We start from the raw sequence: 19,418 nt of genomic DNA on the forward strand, positions 1-19,418 counted from the left end.
ACTTTCCAAAATTCTGTTGACTAACTGATAATTGCAAGAATACATTGCAGGTTTGACCTCTGTTTCCGAAAAGTCTAGAATCTTGATCTGAACTTCTAAAATTATTTCATCAGCGGATCCTTCAGCAAGCCAGTGATTTAGCTGCATGTGTTGCAGAGGTCTTTCTTATTCAGTAGCCTCTGGCACAAGTGGAGACTTCTTTGATTCTTTGAAAAAAGAAACACACCTTTTTTATGCAACGAGAGATGTGCTGAATAGAGAGGGAACAGCTTGGTGGAATCAAATATCTCCACCTACGCCTCCTTGTGACCTTTTCTTTGACTGAAATATGCAATTGGTTATTTTAGTCTATTGTAATCTGACTACAGCTAATGTGGTGTCATATAATTCTGACTGCTGATTGTTGACAGTGAAAACAACAACAACTGAAAATTAAGCTTGCTTCTTGAAATGGAAAGCATCTCACAATACTGATCTTGGATATTAGGGTTTTGAAAAATAGACTTAATGAATGCATCCATTTTGTTTGGAGGATGCAGGAGTATCATTCAATACACTGATATTGTCAAACATACTTCATTCTTGTATGTTGAGCAGGCTGAGGTGAATAATCCAAGGTTCTCCCTCCCCTTTTTGACCACAGGGTGGCAGTATTTGATTTCTCTAAAACCTCGCTCCCTCTGCAGCGCCTTCATCTGACCTACATCTCTAAACCAACAGGCAGGAATGGAGGTGATAACATTTTAAATGGGACTGACCATATAAAAGCTGCTTACTTATTTATTTGTCTGTCCAGTGGAAGAAATGCATTTGCCTGGTAGTTCAATTACATGTTACAGGGTCTGGCACGCACACGGCCCTGCCACCGGTCCTCAATAAACATCCGAACAGAGGGAGGAGTAGAGGCGTGCTGAGCCGCAAGAAAGCAGATGGTATTTGCATCTATGACAGATGCCAGACTACTCCCATAATACCCGCGCAGACAGAGACTGATGCACAAAAGTAGCACCACAGAGCAAACCAAACAACCTGTGTTACTGTGACCCAGTGGAGACTGACTGGATCACAGAGAAACAACACAAACAACACCAGGCCTCCTCACTCCTGGGCTTCAGGTCCTGATCAGAGGTCTGCTGGTCTGCAACTCGCTGTGGTTGACATTGAGATAAGACCGATGACATTGCAGATAAACCAAGATGGGATCTCTGTTTGTTTAACACAACTGAAGGCCCTGAAGCTGAAGTGATAAGCAGACAATACTCTAGTGCTGCCCACATACTATCACTGAGGTGCAGGTTCAGCTTCCAAGTTAATTGACTGTGTGACTGATAATAAAATGCTATTCCCTATTCTGTTTTTTTTCCAAAGCAGATATGAATGTTAAAAGTTGCCCAAAACAACAGTAACATGTCCAGGTGTTAACAGAAGAAAGAAACCATGGAGACAAAGCAGAGTGATTAATGATTATTTCCACAACTGTAATAACCCTAGATGCCATTTACACTGGGGGATAGATGTCCCCACCACTTTTTTAATTGTTTGTTGACATCACTTTTTAAAAGCATAATTTGCTTAAAAAAAATTAAAAAAAAAAAAGCTGAAGAAAAAAAAAGCTTCCACCCAGAAATCTTCACTAAAAAGGCAAAAGTGACTGACTGACAAGCAGTGGGTGTATTATTGGGATTGTTTGATTGACAAGGTATTGAAGTTGTGATGTGGTGGATACGGATGACTGGTAGTTAGTAGATCAACGTTATTGTGCGTTTCATGCTGAGTAATTTCATATTGCCCACAATGAAGAAGCCAAGGAGATCCCTTTCTGGTGTGGAGTTATACACTCTGTTTTGCCTGCTGTTATTATCTACTCTGACCTCGTACTGATCCCTCTATTATATCGGCTTAAATCACATGAATTGGAAAAAAAAGTCTTTTTATCTGAGCACTTATGTCCCCAGAAAGTGACACTTTGATGCTTGATAATAACCTTTAAACACTTCAAGCCAAACTCATCATCATCAGTCCCATTTGTGCAATAAAACTGGCGTGATGAAGTTTTACCACCCTGCCAAGTTTTCTCGAGTGATACAACATTGGTCCTGACAGAGGGATCTCCTTGCTTGCCACTCACAGTGTGTCAGCACAGCGGAGCAGTGAGCCCTGTAGTTGTAAGCTATAGTATTGATTGTTCTGGGTTTTTCTCACAGCCTCACATGCCTGCCAAAGTGAACGGTTCAGCGTAGAAAAAGTCAAAACGTTCATATTTCCCTTTATTGATGTTTTGGTGTATTTTCATCAGGGCCTCACGATTAATCAATCCTGAGATGGAAATCGCAATGTGGCCAATTGCACTGATTTCAAATCACGTGATGCTGCAGTTTTTTGATGAAGGTAAATGTCTGACAACAAGATTATAAGGAAGTGCTGCCGAGATGTTCTGGCCCACAGATCTTGTTCTCCAGATGTGAGAGAATGTGCTTGTTGAGTGCAGACCCCAACACATTTCACATCATCATCATGTTAATGTTTTTTTTTAGTTTTTTTTTGTAATAATGAAAATTCTGATTTTATAATGATCCCATCCTTTCATCATAAATGATATTGGAATTGCAACACCTGTGAAAATAATGACAATATGATATTTTTCTTACATCGTGCAGTCCTGTTTTTCTTTCTTTTCTTTTTTAAAATTAATTTATGTTTTCATATGTTTCTTGTATGAAGGTTCAGTTAAGCTTGACTGTGGCTGCCGGCCAGCAAACTGAATGCTTCTGTAAACAGCACAGGATGTTGTCATCTGTGTTTTAAGATTACATGAAGTCCAGTGGGTTTAGAAAATCCAATGGCCCTTTTGTATGTGAAATCCTTTTAAAATTCCCTGCCTTAACACACAGTAGTCTATCTAAACAGCTATATTTAGAATGTCTTTGAATTTAAGTTACACGTTTTACTCCAAAGCAGCAGAACGGCCTGATAAAAAATGTGATAAAGGGTGAAATTACAGTGTGTTGACCTCAAAATTAAAAATGAAATGCCATTACATAATAATCAGAGATCCATCAGAGGCCTGTCCGTCCTCGGACTATATGATGCCTTCAGGGTGCCAGCAGCTCTCAGCAGGCGGATAAAAGCGGATGATTGATGAGCGGATCAATACATGTCCTTGTCGGTCCATTTGAGATGTGCTGCCCCTGGTAATGTCCCGCAGCTTATTTTGGAGTCAGTAAATCAGGACGGGGAGAGGAGAGGAGAGGAGAGGAGAGGAGGAGGGCGTGTCCAATCTCAGGACCTCCCCGACCGCCCGTCACCATGACAACAGCCGTGGATGGTGGTGGTTGGGGAGGAGGAGGAGGAGGGAGGAGGGAGGTGGGGGGAGCATGCGGAGCAGCTTCAGACAGGTGTTGCTGGTGGTTTGCGCATCGCCTGTGTGCTCGTTTGGCAGGATGGGAGCTGCGAGAAGCACCCACACAACCCCGCCACAGATCCCCCATGTGCTCCGCGTCTCCTCATCTCCTCAGCTTCTTCACGTAACGGAATTCAATTAGCGCTGGAAACCAACTGATCGTCGCAATGGTGCACCACTCGGGCTCCATCCAGTCCTTCAAGCAGCAGAAAGGTTGGTGGCTCATGCGTTCAACTTCGCGCCCCCTCTCTCCGCCTCCTGCGGGGATGTTTATTTCTGCGACGCGTCGCGACTTTTCTCGTCCAGTTTTAATAGTTTGCGATGTGAGATGCCGCTCGGACTCTCTACTTGCCGTAAGTGTGACGCAGAGTTGGGGGGTCTTGCAGCGTCCTCCTCCACCTCCTTCTCCTCCTCCACCCGGGATGAAGCCTGTTTGGGAACCTGGTGTGATCCTGTAGTTCGCGTTAACACTGACTGTGTGTCCTAAATCATTACAGTCGTCAAGCAGCTTACTCAAGATTTACAATCAAAGCTGAGATTTCAAGTGACAGATCAGATTTACTATAAACACGAGGTACTAGATGCCAGGTTTGTTGATGGTTGCTTGGTTGGATGACCTTTCCTCATGACTCAAGTGATGCAGATGCTGTTTTTACTATTTAAACTTGCAGTGATTTAATTAAACTGCACCCCAGGTCGTGTCCACATGCACCAGCTGAACAAGTAGGCTGGTATGATGACAATGATAGATTGATATCGTTTGTGTGCTTTGAGGAGAGACACAATCTGTGGCATTAAGAAATGTGCTCAGAATAGTTTTGTGAGTGGAGTTTATTTAATATAGCACCAGAGCAAGGTCACAGGGTGCTTAAGAAATGCATTTAGATTTTAAACATCAGTCAATAAACAATAAATGGATTGGTGCACAGTTCACACTGTCACCACCTGCCTGGAAAAGCTGCCCCCAGCTTTTGTTAGTAATAAAAAAACAGCAACAAAAAAACAATTTGAGGCTGTTAAAAGTTTGTGTCGTGCAGTGAAATAGAAAATACAACTCCTCTCCCTCAGCGAGTGATTGAAAAAGCAATACGAGACATCAGACTCCATTTCATTTTGGTTTTCCATTTGGCATCTTTGTGTTTTGGACCGACACGGTGTGCTATGAGAGACAGATAACTGGTTTTAAATTCCTTTAGATCTGTAAGTAAATTCCTATTAAGTCGTCAATCCTTGTCCTCCTACTGCGGCACCAGTATTGATTTCCAGATGCTTCGCAGGGCTCTTCAGAGCAACATTAGTGATTCTTTAATACTTTGCGTTAATTATTAATGTGCTGGCAGTCTAAATTTAGTAAAATGGGGTAGAGACTTCTTGTTTTCACGCTGACACAGGCTCATAAACGTGGAGCGCTGACCTCTTTCTGCTCACCTGGCTGAGGAGGATGAGAGGGTCTCTCCCCTGGCTGCTGATGAGAGGATGCTGAGCTGAGCAGCTGTATAAGAGTCCTCACGACAGAGGGATGTCCTGCGGAAGAGGCTGGTAGCTCATCTGCTTTCTTTGCTGGTTTTGAGTATGAAAACAAGTGGAAAGAGACATGAAACTTTTTTTTTTCTTCATCTGCTATGACCTACATGAACAGTACAGACGGTACCACATGAATCCACAATGTGGCTGTGTGGAATTTTTCTGATCATTTTGCGTGTTTGTGTAACAACGTGCACCATTTCCTGGCTTCAGCCCAGCTAACAGGAAACACGTAGCACAACATGATATCAGATTTATGTAAAAATCTGACTACAGGCTGGAGGGGGCCCACTCAATATTTCAGTGACTGCTAAGTGCACCATTAAACTGAAGGCAAAAGGGGTGAACGCTGGCTCACAAAGTCCTGCTGAAGCAGAAATCTGCAATTTTATTGCATCTTTTCAAACCAAATCAGCAACGCCCATTCAGAGCAGTTAAAAAAAGCTTGGAGCTGAAAATGCTTGTTCACCATTTGAAAGCTGAAAAGGAGCTTTGTGTTTTATACACACGGGGTGTAAAAAGCTACTAAGTTACTCAAGCCAAGTCATTAACACTTTATGGGTACTCATTAAAATTAGAAAATTAATAAAAAGAACAACTGGAAGCCAATAGAAGATTGTTTCAATCTCTCTCCAGCTTCTCTTAAAAGCTGCTGAGCTGCAGATTAGAAAACATTTGAATGTGAAGACAGAGCGCGAGGTTAAAAATGAGCTGATGATGAAAATAAGCAAGAGAAATATTCATAGATTCATTTTCTTCCTGATGAAATATATCACTCAGCTGCTTCAAACCAGAAAAAAAACAGCCACATTTGGACTTCCAGACAAAAATGACTCACAACCATCTGATGTTACTTCACAGGATCTCAAATGTTCTTTGGCAGACCAATCATGAACTCAGATTCATCGGCAGCATGTTGAGGGAAGTTGTTGAATCTTATTGACACAGTGAGCACTCAAAATCTGCCAGGAAGTATTGATTTTGATGTAACCCGTTTCTGCATTCACATATTTTAATCTTCAGTATAGCTGCGTTCAGGCCTGTTCATGTTGTATTCTAGAGCTGCAATGATTAGTCAGTTGAATAAAGAGACAAATTAATCTGCAAAAAAATGTTAAGATTGATTTGCCATTTCAATCATTTTCTAAGCATAAATTGAATATATTTGACAGTTCTACATTCCAAAATGTCATAATTTGGTGCTTTTCTTTGTGTTACATGATTTAAAATGTAATATCTTTAGGTTTCGAACGGTTAGTTGGACAAAACAAGGGCTTGAGAGACATCACCTTGTGCCGTAGGATGTTATAATGGGCATTTTTGACTTTTTGTCTCGTGTTTTCAGACCAAATGCTTAATCGATAATGAAAATAATGGCCTTATATTATCCTGCACTTTCGTGAGAGGCACTTACAAAACTGACAAACAAAGTTTCGAAAGAATTGCTCTCATATATCAAGCAATATCCTGCTCATCCTCCTAATGGAAATAGTTTATGGATTAGTGATATTTTTTTGTAACAAAAGTGTGTGTGAGTGTGTGTTCTGCATGTCAGTGGGTGGGTTCAGCGGCTGCCGAGGGACTGAGAGTCCCGTCCACTTTTTGACATTACATGTGTGCATTTGTGGTCAGTGTGTGTGCCTGTGTGTGCGTGCGTGTGTGTTCATGTGTAAACCTTTGGTTGCACAGCACTAAGCAGGCCACCTGTCCTCTTATGCAAGCAGGCAGATGGTTTGATAGATGGAGACATTCATTTCAGGGCAGAATTGGGGGAAAGCAAATGTACAGTATCATCTGTGGTTCTAACAGGCAGCTGTAGAATATTGCATGCATCAGTTTCTTGCGAGCTGAGCTGAGCCACGCTTTGTAAAGCACGCCTTTTATGCAAGTGTAACATGCCAGGTAGACAAAGAGACGACAAAACTGACAAAACAAAGAGGCTGTTTGTTCTGTATGTGTATGATCTGGCAGTTACCAGCTTGAACACTTTCACAGGCTTTAAATAGTCAGCGGTTGTTTTTGTTGCTAGGTTATAAAAACAATGCAAGGCAGAAGTTCTGCTGGGGCCCAAAGTTATGTCCTCAAGACACGAAGGTTTTGGTGACTTGGTGCCACGATGGAGCTCAGATGTTGTGAACTTGATGTTGTTTACAGGAGACGGTGCGGATGAAACACAATCCCCGATGAAGCTTTGGAGAAAAATCTCTGTGACGTTGTAGGAATCACATGCAATCAGGGCACATAAGAAGATACTGTGACGTTAAAGGAGCGGGCAGGAATAGAGATTGAGAGGGGAGGAAGATGTTTAATCTGCTCAAATGATGCAACCCAGAGGTTGTGCCAGGATTGTATAATGAGGTCCTGAACCTTTTAAACTGTCTGGTGAAATGTGCCATCTGCTCTGAGGTGTGTTCACGGTCAGGCTGCCGGGGTCGGGCACACGTGATCGACAGACGACCACTGCCAACAGTGTCTGTGGAGCAAGTTATTGTCCACTTCAGACTGGGTTCACTTCTGATACTGAAGTTACTTTTTGCTGTTGATCAGTTTCCAAAAAATCATGATTCCATCCACTGAGATTCAATGAAAAAGTCCAAGGGGGGTGATTACCAGTAAAATAAGTAATATTAAAAATAATAATTAAAAATCAGTAATATTAACTTTGCATTCATTAGCTACAATATATATGAGATCAACTGATATACCGTGTGTTAGTAATAAAGAACACTGATATCTTAACCAATATATGTGTTTATTAGCAGAAAAAAATGTCATCTTGTCATAATTTAGTGGTAAAAGTAAGGTACAATTTCACGATACTCTTACTTTTCTTAAGCATTTCAGTTTCTGCTATGATAAACTTACATTCACGACATTTACAGATGCTTTTGTCTGAAGAGACTTACAGTAATTCATACACTGATGGCGGTGGCTGCTGTGCAAGGTGCCGGCCAGCACATCAGGAGCAGTTTTGGGACTCGGTATCTTGCCCAAGGACACTTCAACATGCAGACCAGGTGAATCAAACCTTCGGATAACAAGATACTGGCTCTACCCCCAAGCCACAGCCGCCCAGATCATGTAATGCTGATAAATTAATAGTCGTGACATGTAACCAGTCAGATAGTGTTGCGGGTGGGACATTGAGACAGCAGATTGGGGGCTGCAGACAAAGAGAGATTGGTTTCATCAGAGTTAATGTTAACATCATTTTGAGTGCATTCATTTCAATGGAGATCTAACAAAAACAAAACAAAACATAGCTTCTAATTATCAATAAATAAACAAATAGATTTTTAAAAAAAAATGCTGTTTATTGGATCCCATAATTGGTCAGGATGAAAATCACATTATAATGACCTGAGTCAATAGCTTGTGTCAATAATATAGAATTTTCAATGTATCATGCTTTTATAGTTATCCATATTTTATTATAATTACACGAATCAATAACCAAGCAGACATTACTTATTTGTATTTGAGAGGGTAAATGACTGTTTACCCACTCAAATATGAATAGATGAAAGAACTCACTACTTGACAGACCCTGACAGAGAAGGACGAACATTTTAAAGTAAGAGTACTTAGCAAAGTTTTGAATGTTTCTGAATGTTAACGTCAAATTTGAGTTGTTTGTAAGAAAATTACACTCCCCAGATGAAAACTGGTACAGTCAGACTGCCTGGGGCTCATTTCAGAGAGCCCTGGTATTTGATTTCCTCCTGTTGCGAGTAGGAAATTAGATTACAAACCTGCAGTCACAGTATTTCTGTGATGACATCAGCTTTTCGTGTTAAAAATTCCTTTTAAAAAGCTTTTAAGAATAAGTCTGAGTACACTGTTGGGATGCTTCAGCTCAACTTCTGCTTCAATCAATACAAGTTAGACTTTGTGTTTGAATTATTGCACTAATGCAATCAATAGCCGAGATCATTTGTTATTCATCCGTGGCCAGCAAGAATTGTTGGTATGCCTCAAGTACTAACCATGAAACACAAGATATGAGCTGAATATTCAGCAGCTGCTAATGATATGCCTCTAAATACTCCCTGTGAACTCAGCTCCGTCTATGTCTTCTTTGATACGATGCCAGGCGGAGGATGAAACACTCTTAATTGCTTAGAGAACGTTTCTGCAGGAGAGACTCCAGGCCTCGCCTCAGTCCTGCCTCTATGTGCTAATTTTTATAAACGCACCGCAGCAGTGATTTGGACCTGCTCCTCTGAGCCGGCTGGTTATTTTTCCCCTAGCCCCTCTTTTATGGCAGGGATCCCCTGAAATGCCCTCTGCAGGGGGAAGGCAATGATTGTGTGTTTTGCTTAAAACAGTCATGGTGCAGAATGTTCCTCAGCTGAGAGCTTGTGATGCTGAAAGTGCTATGAGTTGAGCATGGATGAATAATTGAAGGTATAGAATGAGGGGACATCGAGGCATGATGGGAAACAGCCCACTAACCTGAATTCTCTGTTTGCTACTTCGTGCCACATCCATGCAGATAATGTCTCGATGCTCTTGTGTCTCACAGTGATCGTTGACAAGAAGTAAAAGTGTTTGTTTTCACTCTTATTGGACAGTTTTGCCACATTTTACAGAATTGTTTTGCTTCCTATGATATCCTTTACATTTTTCGAATTAAATGTTTGGTTGTTTTTTTTCCAGCTGGCTCAGACTAGGTTGGCACCAGTCACTCACAGACACATAGAGGAATAAAGCTGTGACTCTGCCAGGATTATGCTCGCTTTTAAAAAATAATCAAGAGGAGCATAACGAAGAGATAACAAATAAACAAGCTCAGCTTTTAATTTTCTGATAATCAGAAAGGTATATATACAGTATATATATATATACATGCACAGAACCAAAAGAAAATCCTTTTTATCGCACATCCTGAGACCATCATAGACAAGCTGCACAGAAGGGATCCAAATCCCGGATCACGACCTTCCCTGAAGCGCGTCCAGCTTTCCCTCGGATGAGCCTGAGTGGGTGTTGTGTGAGCGCACACACGTGATTGTCGCCTAGGCCCAGCATCACCTCACAGCGATTGTGCACTCCCTCTTGATCTGGTTTCTTTTTCACTCCTGTGTCCCTGCTCCTCCTCCTTCTCCTCCTCCTCCTCCTCCTCCTCCTCCTCCTCCTCCTCCTCCTCCTCCTCCCTGTGCAGGACTCACATATACTCACAGCCCACAGACTTGCATATCAAGTGCCACACATACACACACACACACACACACACACATACAGTCCATGCACATGCCCACAGGATTACTTTTTTCCTGATAAACCAGTTTTAGTCAGCGCACAGCGAGATTAAACACAGGATTTCACATTAGATGAACCCTTTATATATTTATATAGTCTTACACAATGCACTGTCTTTACCACAACGGCTCCGACTGTGGGACAGAGTTCACAGAGTCTTCCTGCATGTGAAAATGAAGCTGAAGCTTTGGAACGATTGTCAGATAACTGTTATTATATCCCTAATATCCTCGGAGGCTGAGAGATTTGACCACTCAATTTTTTTTCTTATCTGCATGTGCTCTGAAATTTCCATGGAAGCAATTTCACACAACACCAACCCCGGCCAATTCGTGGCTCTATTTTAAACTTTGAGAGTCCATCGGGACCACCAAGCCCCGCCCCTCCAGGCCCATTAGCTCGCTCTGCTCTGATGTATCATATGAGACATGTTGAGCCTTGCAAATGTCTGTTGGGATTACCACCTGGAGTCCCGTAAATGTACCTTTTTGACAATACATAGAGCACTACCGTGCCGCAGCAGCAGCCATTCTCTGTATTGATCATCATAATGGAGAGAGAGTGAGCAGTATCTCCTAACTGGGAAGTCCCATTAAATATGAGTGCATCGACTCTTCGGACCAATCCACAGAGACTACGGCACTTTAAGCTCCTGGCCTCCAATTGGAAGCTCCCAGCTATCACTGATTTACCAGCCAGTCATAAAACATGTTGTCGCTAAGAGAAACAACAACCTTCTCGCTCACTGGTCCATAAAATCTCTGGTTTCTTAAATCTCATTGCAGATGTAATTGGCACAATCTGACAACAATAACTCAGCAACCTGCAGCTCAGTTTTGATTAGAAATGTTGGGCTTGATAGAACTGATTCGACTTTAAAAATATGATTAGGACGTAACCCTTGTATGCACTTTAAAACAATTAAAGCACTGGGAGAGGGAGTTTTGTTGTTAGTCTGAAGACAAATTTACCTTACGACATGGACAAATGGATGTATTTAAAGTTGACTCATGTTGTGTTTTGTGCTGAGTAATCTCTCTTTTGCGTTTAGAAGAATTTCACTTTATTATTTTTCAAAACCCGTCCCTTGAGTTGAGCGAAATCCAGATGTAAGCAGTTTCAACACAGATTTCGATACACAGTTTCTCTTTCTCTATTATTCATTTTATAGCTTTAAGCTGGAGCTCACGACTTTCATTCATTTCATATCTGTTGGGCTTCATAGGAAATAAACAGCATGATTAGTGGTTCCCCTGGGCCCTTCAGCTCACATCTCTAACTGGCTCCATTCTGGCCCAAAAGGCACAGGGAAATCCCTCTGAGATCAATGTGGGGAGAGTGAGTTATTGCGCAGCTGCAGTGTGCACCCCCAGGATGCCGAGAGTGAATTATCAATTCACAATGCAGCCCGAACATTTCAGGAAGGTCACTGTGACAATTTCATCAGCGGAGGGGAAAATAAGAAGTCACGTTCCCGTTCGAAGAGAGCGCCCCTTTATTTCTTGAATAAATATGTCAGGAGCTGCAGAGCTGTAGCTGCTGCCTTGAATGAAGGCGGGTAACAATGTCCCGTTTCCTTTGCTGGATGTTCATTATGGCTATTAACCGCTGAGCTTCTCTCCACGATTCATGATTACTGTATCACTAAATCACCCGTTCAGTAATCTGTCAGCCACACTATCACCACACCGCTGTTTCATCTCTGAAATCACCTTGAAAATGACCTCTGCTGGGTGTTGATAAAACAATGACATGCTAATGAGAAGGCTGCGTGAACACAAGTGAATGCCGTTTTAAATGTTCAATTAGTTTCAGCTCTAACACACATATTGCTGTACTTGGGTTTTGTGGTGTACCGTCATGCTGCTGAAAGTGATTTGATGGAGGAGGCATGCTGATGGTTTTAATGCACTCTGCTATGAAGGGCAAACATGATCACTGCCACTGTAGCCCATAAAACGATGGACCAGTTGATGAGTGAAGTGATTTCACCCTCCCTTCCTTTTTTCCACTCACTCCTTTGTTTTCAGTTCATGCACCACTTCTATGTATAGTAAATAGTTTTGGTTTTTTTTTTACATATACATAACTGAATATACAAAATGTTTTACAACTATAGATATGTACATATTAGAGAATGGAGTTTTGTATTAAAGGGCTGGAGTTGCAATTGCATTATCTTAGTGGAGTTAGCTGCTCTATCCAGAGGTTATTTCACTGATTTAGTATTTCACTCTCATAAAGTTGGAGTGCCCCTTTGGGCTTCCCTTTCACTGGGGCTCATTAATCAGCTGACTGGAAACATCCAAACATGCTCATGCAGAGGCGCAGTAGAAACCATAATGATCCAACACCTCTCCCTGGCAACCTCCTCCTTATGTAACGCCTTTTTTGTATTGTTCCTTCAGTAAGGCCTGACGTCATTTATGTATTGGGGAAATTAGTTCTCCCAGAAGGGCAAAACCTAATCCAATTAACCTCTATTGTGTCTGCATGATACAAACATGATATGAATGTGGAGATATGTAACGATATATATTTTTGCGGTTCAGCTCCAGAGTTTGATTTTCCTTTCTTTGCGTTATGTATTTTATACATTTTAATGTGACCGGTCTCCATTCTTCATTTGTCCTCAGGCATGCACACCAGCATCAGCGAGATCCTGAAGGAGAAAAGCCTGAAGCCGTCTCGCCGCAGCCTGCCCTGCCTGGCCCAGAGTCAGACGCATCCAATCAACCTCAACCACTTCCTGTCTGTGCCCCTGAGCCCGGAGCCCAAACCAGAAGTCGAGGTTCTGAGTCAGAGCATCAGCACCTCCTGCAGCCTCCTTCCCCCACAGACAGGTCAGTCCGGTCAGATGACAGCATTTCACAAGTCTGACTTGGCGATACCATGTGCAAATTATGGACATGACTTTTTGCATGCTTCGGTCACTCAACTGGAACAGGCATTTTTTCTATTGCAACAGGGCGCTAACCCACTTTAAGCTGAAGTTCTTTTTCATGATGTGCTTGTTATCCATAAGGGAGGCCTTCACAGCAAATCCACATCATATCTGTGATACAAACATGTAGTGTTGTTAAATGATTCTATTCCAATTCAGGTTATTTCATATGTATTGTTACTGGTAACTCCATATGTGTATAATCATTCTATCCACACAATACACCTATTCATGCTCACCACGAACAGATTTGGTTGACATCACTGAATTACAAAATGTTGGTGACATTTAAGGCACGTACATGATATTGATGGAGTAGAGTGTGTGTTGATGCTGCAGGGGATCGAGGAAACATTTGGTGCATATTCACAGGCAGTGTGATGGTGTGAAAAAATGCAGTCACAAGGAAAACTGCACATCTCTGTTTAGACTGGTGGAAATGGAAATGCCTCTCAGAGGGATGAAATTATTCAGTCTTATTAACATATTCAAGATTATTCAGAGGCCGTTGACGGTGAGAGCTCTATTTCTGTCACAGACCAAAGAGAAGCAGCAACAACAGGTTGGCATTTCCCTGACCTTGAAAACGCCCTTTGTGCAAAAGGGGAAAGAGAGGTACAGTTTCATGCAGTTAAGACAGCTCCAGGTGAGGAGTTGCTATTTTGGCGAAAAACTGGCTTTTTGACGTTGTGCTGAAAATAGCATCTGACGAAGTGTTTACACTGGGCCTGAGTGGGGTGTAGACAGAAGGAGACAATGAAGACAGATCGGCCAGTGTGAGGTGGAGAGACGTGATTCTTCCCACCTGTGTGCAAAGACAGATGTGTTTGATAGGTCTGATCTTCACCAAAATGTGACACATTCATTCACTGTTATTGTAATAAGACCATTATAGACTAGAATACAGAAAGCAGAACATTAATGTACATAATAGGCAGGTCCCGCGCATTAAAAGCTGATCGGCTAAGGAAATCCAGCACCTTAAACTTCTTGACATGTTAAAACCCAGCATGATCCGGCAGTGTGATTTCAGACTGCTTTTGTTTTCACACAACCCCATGATGCCCAAAAGGTCTGAGTCATTTTTCAGCACAGCTGACGCTTTTATCTCCGAATCAAAATGGACTGCGTTGGCCTTCAGTGTGGAGGAAACTCACATTGATGTCTGTAAAGAAGACACATCACAGCAATCAATGTTCTACTACTGTCTGGACTATATCTGTGCACTTTATTATTATATTTATATCAGCAGTATTTACTGGATGTTTTATGTCATTCATGTTGATGTTTTTAATTATTTGTGATGGGTAATAGGTATATGCTTTCACATTATTACTCTAATGAAGCAGCTATAAATATGATCCCACTGCTCTGTTGTGATCTTAAAATAGAAAGAAAACAGGAGGAGAGATTTCTCTACAATCCCAGCCTGGATCAGTGAAGATGTTGATTAAAATAAACTGAAGAAAGAAAGAAAAAAAAACACAGTCACAGCGAGCAGTTTTGTATTAAAAGACTCAATTCTTTCTGTCTACAGCCTAGTTATGCACTAACCAACTTAACACCAACTGAAACACACTGTTGGGCAGAGACTCTAATTAAACTCCAGTAACTTAATGATGCTGTTAAGTCGTAATGCTGTGGTGATTTAGATGAAGTGCTGAAGAAAAACCAGATGACCCCTCGCAGGATTTGTTGATTTTGTTGGAATAACTTAGATTTCTTATGCTTGGTTTCTTACAGCAGCGTAGCAGCAGGTTGTGACTGTATTCACACCAGCATGCTGATCTGGGGGTGGTGAAGCCGACACATATGACTGGAGAAATGAGCCAAACTTTCAAACGTGTGTGTGCTGTACTGTGAAATGCTACACCTGCCCGTAGCTATAGGATGTTAATTTTATGTCCATGTCAAGCAAATAAAGGATTATGAGGTTTAGACCGTGTCACAATCAGCCAAAGTTTTAGCCTGACAGACGGATTGTTGCACCGAGTCAGTGGTGGCAACCTGATACAATCAGTCTCTGCACGCAAGATAATTAGTAACACTGACTGTAAAGCTGCAGCTGATAGAAAACAAATTCTTGGTACAGTCTGGATTGTTTGTCTTGCCTCACAGTGTGGGTTTGAGAACATCAGTGGGATGCACAAAGATCCCGGAAGGAAGGAAACAAGATTGGCCCTCTTTCAACATCAGTGGAGGAATCTGTTAAATTGCATCAAGGTGTTGCTCTCAAGCTTTACGCCCACATTTAGATAACTTGGAATCGTATTTAGCCCAGATTTAATTTCAGTGTTGTCAGTCGGATTAAGAAAAAATATCCACTTGCGCAACAACAAAAGATTCACAGATCCTGCAGATTTGTTTCAAGTTCAATAAAGGTCAGACTGATGGTGCTGTTTCTGTTTGCAGCAGAGGATGGCAAAGATCACTACGTGGAGGAGTCGGAGGCGACTACGTGTGAAACGAGGGCAGACGAGTCGTTCCTGCTGCAGAAGCCTGTCTCCCGTGCTAAATTAGAGGCCCGCACAGATTCACTTCAGGTACCACACTCCCACTAATCTATGGTTATTGCCGCGGTGTACACAGTGTTGCACTGCAGTTGTTTTGCCACTGAACTACTGAGAAGCGTCCAGCATTAGCAGTCCTGTGCTCTTATCTTCAGTGCTTTTTATCCATCTTGATTGTCTGTGTGTATGTTGTGGAGTTTTGGAGATATCGGCCTTAGAGATGTCTGACTTCTCTTGAATATGATGTAACAAGATGGCAGAATCAAGGAAACGTGACCTGCTTACTCAAGATGATCTACAGACCTTCGTGTGAGCAGTTTTATGCAGGAGCTATTAGGGTTGGGTAGGTTTACGGTTTACGAGCTTCAACAGGTTTGATTTTATGCCAGCTGACTGAACAAGTGTTTGTCAGATGTAACGTTAGTTGGAGAGAACTAGCAGCATGTGGTTAGTTATTAGATTTGTAAGGTTAACTTACAGCGTGTGACTGCTTGTCACTGCTGCCATCTTTTAACCAGTTTCACTCAGCTGAAATCTTATTTTATCTATTACGTTGATGATCTCAGAAGACGACAAGTTAGGTTGAGCTGTTGTGAGAAACGAAAACACAATATGTAGCGGTTGCCCTGATGGACTGTAATTAATGTTTACATCAGATGCTGTCACAAGCAGAAGCCTCTTGTCCATGAGTGCCATCTGGTCCCGTCATATTCAAGAGATATCTTTAAAACATAGCAACTCACACCAAAACAATCTAGACTGATAAACAGCCATACAGGTGAGAGAAAAATATCTAATCTTGATTTTGTGGTGAACTGTACCATTATGCATCCCCGCATCTAAAATTCAGAGGCGAAACGTTGTCGCTACAGGGAAAGAAACGAGCTGGTTCCTCTGGACTGTTTTTCCGAGACGGGAAAAAGCGTATTGACTACATCCTGGTTTACAAGAAGTCCAGTCCACAGGTAGAGAAGAGGTGCACCTTTGAGAAGAATCTACGGGCGGAGGGTCTGATGTTGGAGAAGGAGGTAAAACAAGAAAAGTTTAGCTTGGACTGTAGCTTGATTGCTCAACTGTGTTCTATAAATCTTGCGTTTCTTCTTTTGATTTGAAAGCCCTCGTTGACGAACAACGACATCATGTTTGTGAAGATTCACGCTCCTTGGGATACCCTTTGCAAATATGCAGAGCAGATGAACATACGGATGCCTTTCAGGTAACAGCTACAGTTAAAGACAGAACCTTAAATTCTGCAAAGTGATTGGGTCAGCTTTTTCATCAGCTGACAATTTCATCCATCTCTCTAATTTACTCACTAACTTGTCTGTTTTCTTCTTCTTGAAGGAAAAAATGTTACTTCACAGACTGGAAGAGCAAAACCTTGGGCAGGTAAGTAGATTTAAGGCATAGGATGATTTCTCTCTATTTCTCTCTGGAGACTGGGTGCTTCGCTCAATCTAATAAAATTCATGAGCGGCACAGCTGCGAGGGTTCAGCGGCAATGTGAGCTGTGGATGTTGTTCTGAGATTGAAGCTATTCATCACCCCGCTGAGGGAACAGAAACAGAGAAAGTTTGAGTCAAACCATGATTGTAGTTTTTAACTCAACCACCGAGCGAGAATTAATTACTCTAGTATTAATCGACCCTTTACGCTGACTGTGAGTAAATACATGGTCTTTAAAAAGTCTGCCATTAATTAAAATTGTTGGAAAGTCTTTTAGAAATGAAGTGATTAAGTGCAGTAGATTTTTCCGGAAGCATTCTTGTCTTTGTTTAAATGAGTGTGATTAATTAAACTTTCCAACCTGCAGCCTCCTGCACGTCAGCCATATTGTTAAGAGTACAATACTGTAACCCACCCCCACGCTCACAGTGGGTTTTTTTTAGAAAAAGTACTTGCAATCTTTCATCTTTCAAAAAAAATGGAGCTGCACTGGCTTATTTGCATACTATTTTTAGAGAGAAGCTTGTGCTTTGATGTGATGCTCAAGTGTTGTCCAAGCTCTGCGCTGGACTCAGACATTCCAATCTTCTCATCTCGCTGGAATGCGAGAGAGAAACAACAAATCACTGATAGAAGTTTTCTGCCACATCATTTGTTTGAAGACCTTTGAAATGCTGCATTTACATCTTAACTCTGTTAAACCTACACACGTGCCTTTGCTTGATAAGCCATGATAAGACCTTGTTTTCTCAATTTGTGAAAATGTTTTTGATTTGAGTTTTTGATTTATTTCTTTGTGTTTTTTCATGTCCAAAATCAATCACTCTCACAGAATATCTTAGTGATTCATGACCTATATAACTTCAACATTTTCTGTCCAACTTTGAGCTGTTCTGAATATTTCATTTGTGAAAATCGAGGATGTGACATACTTTCATCCACCAACCAGAATTCAGCAGCATGTCATTAATCCACTGTCAATCAAGTCAGGTCAAAGCATGCTCCTTCTGTCCTAACAAAGCAGATAAGCAAATTTTACAACTCTTAAACAAAACAAAAATACATACATTCATACATACATACATATATACATATGTATGTATATATATTGTCAATTTTCAGCAGCAAACCAAGTGGTAGTGCATCATCACCTCTGCCTCTGGGCACATATCCCACACAGAAACTGAGACACTCCCATCTGATCTGTATCATATGATAGTATCACTATTAGATAAAATATAGGGAATATAGGGAGGCTAGAAACATTGAGTGCTGGCAGGTATGTAAATGTCACAGATAAACTTGCAGTATAACATATACAATTTGTTTAGGGTCTTCAAAATTGAAGTTCATACATTTCTAATCTTTTTTGTTCAGTTCAGCATTGAAAAGAAACTGAAATGATGTTGAGCCACAGCACTGATGGTGGAAGTTTATATGTTCATAAGATGTGAATGAGTCTTTGTAAATCTTTGATTAGGCAATTGTTCTTGAATGAGTGCTGGGTTTTTTTTTATCCATTAGACTGCAAACATGGTGTGACTCATTTCCTCCACCATTTGTCTCTGTCTGGAACACAGCTGACTGACATTGTTAACTAGATTAGGTGCAACCTGAAAAACAGCTATTAATGTGCCTGTTTTGGTGTTTATCGACATCTCACCATGCAGATTGATGTGCATCGTCCAATATCAGTAAACCAGATTTCACGAATACATTATGGATAGACAAACTGTAGACAATAGAAGCTTGTAAAGTGAAAAGAGTTAATACTTTGGAATATTGTTTGTATTATATATCATCATGTTACATTTTAATGGTCGTGCTTCAGGCACACGCACACACACACCTACACACACAGAGCAGACGAAAATCCCACAGACAAATATCACTCGCCCACCTGTCCAAGTGAGAACAAAGCACTTTTAAATCTTGTGTGCGAGAGAGTTAGTCATTGTGAACAATGAGGACCATTATGTTTTCCTCCGAGCTCCTGCGGTCTTTCACTAAAAGCTGCTCCAAGAAGAAAAATATACCCGGATTGTAAACAGGCCTGATGTGTTTACTAATGGTCTGTCGCTAACTTACATCCCCGTAATCTGAACAAATGGGAGGAACGCAGTTGGGTGACAGCCTGCTGGTTTGATATTATTCCTTTCTGTACGGTACCTGTCCTCCTCACAGCAACATTCATAAAATGCTCGCTGGCAACAGTGTGTTTCCTTCTAGAAATCCCATTTATATTAATTCAGTTCATAAATCACAGCAGAGCCTTGCGAATTAGACAGTAAATATGGAGATGGAGCGGCAAATATTAGCCTACCAAATGAGT

At 41.4% G+C, this 19,418-nt stretch overlaps 1 protein-coding gene and 1 long non-coding RNA gene across 10 annotated transcripts in view; one reads left to right on the forward strand and one right to left on the reverse strand.

The window, feature by feature from the left end:
* ano3 (anoctamin 3) overlaps positions 1-19,418 on the forward strand; it is a 46,784-nt gene that overhangs the window by 8,006 nt on the left and 19,360 nt on the right. The window contains exons 1-6 of one of the 5 annotated variants that reach the window (XM_037106576.1): positions 3,006-3,613; positions 12,823-13,029; positions 15,546-15,673; positions 16,513-16,668; positions 16,756-16,856; positions 16,985-17,029. In XM_037106576.1, coding sequence (XP_036962471.1) covers positions 3,568-3,613; positions 12,823-13,029; positions 15,546-15,673; positions 16,513-16,668; positions 16,756-16,856; positions 16,985-17,029 — 683 coding nt within the window. In that variant the 5' untranslated portion in view covers positions 3,006-3,567. Of the gene's footprint in view, positions 1-3,005; positions 3,614-12,822; positions 13,030-14,356; positions 14,974-15,542; positions 15,674-16,512; positions 16,669-16,755; positions 16,857-16,984; positions 17,030-19,418 lie in introns of those variants that run through there. The other 4 variants (XM_037106575.1, XM_037106574.1, XM_037106573.1 and 1 more) reach the window with 4 other exon arrangements.
* On the reverse strand, positions 13,079-18,360 carry LOC119024121. 5 transcript variants are annotated; one of them, XR_005076405.1, is made up of 4 exons: positions 16,957-18,360; positions 16,119-16,650; positions 14,111-14,295; positions 13,079-13,935 (listed from the first exon to the last, which is right to left on the reverse strand). It is a non-coding gene; the product is annotated as an uncharacterized LOC119024121 (long non-coding RNA). The 5 variants fall into 5 exon arrangements; XR_005076404.1 differs by having other exon boundaries at positions 13,079-13,241; positions 13,432-14,295; XR_005076407.1 differs by having other exon boundaries at positions 13,079-14,295; positions 16,961-18,360.

The sequence above is a fragment of the Acanthopagrus latus genome, chromosome 8 (assembly GCF_904848185.1).
Source record: "Acanthopagrus latus isolate v.2019 chromosome 8, fAcaLat1.1, whole genome shotgun sequence".
Classification (NCBI taxonomy): Eukaryota; Metazoa; Chordata; class Actinopteri; order Spariformes; family Sparidae; genus Acanthopagrus; species Acanthopagrus latus.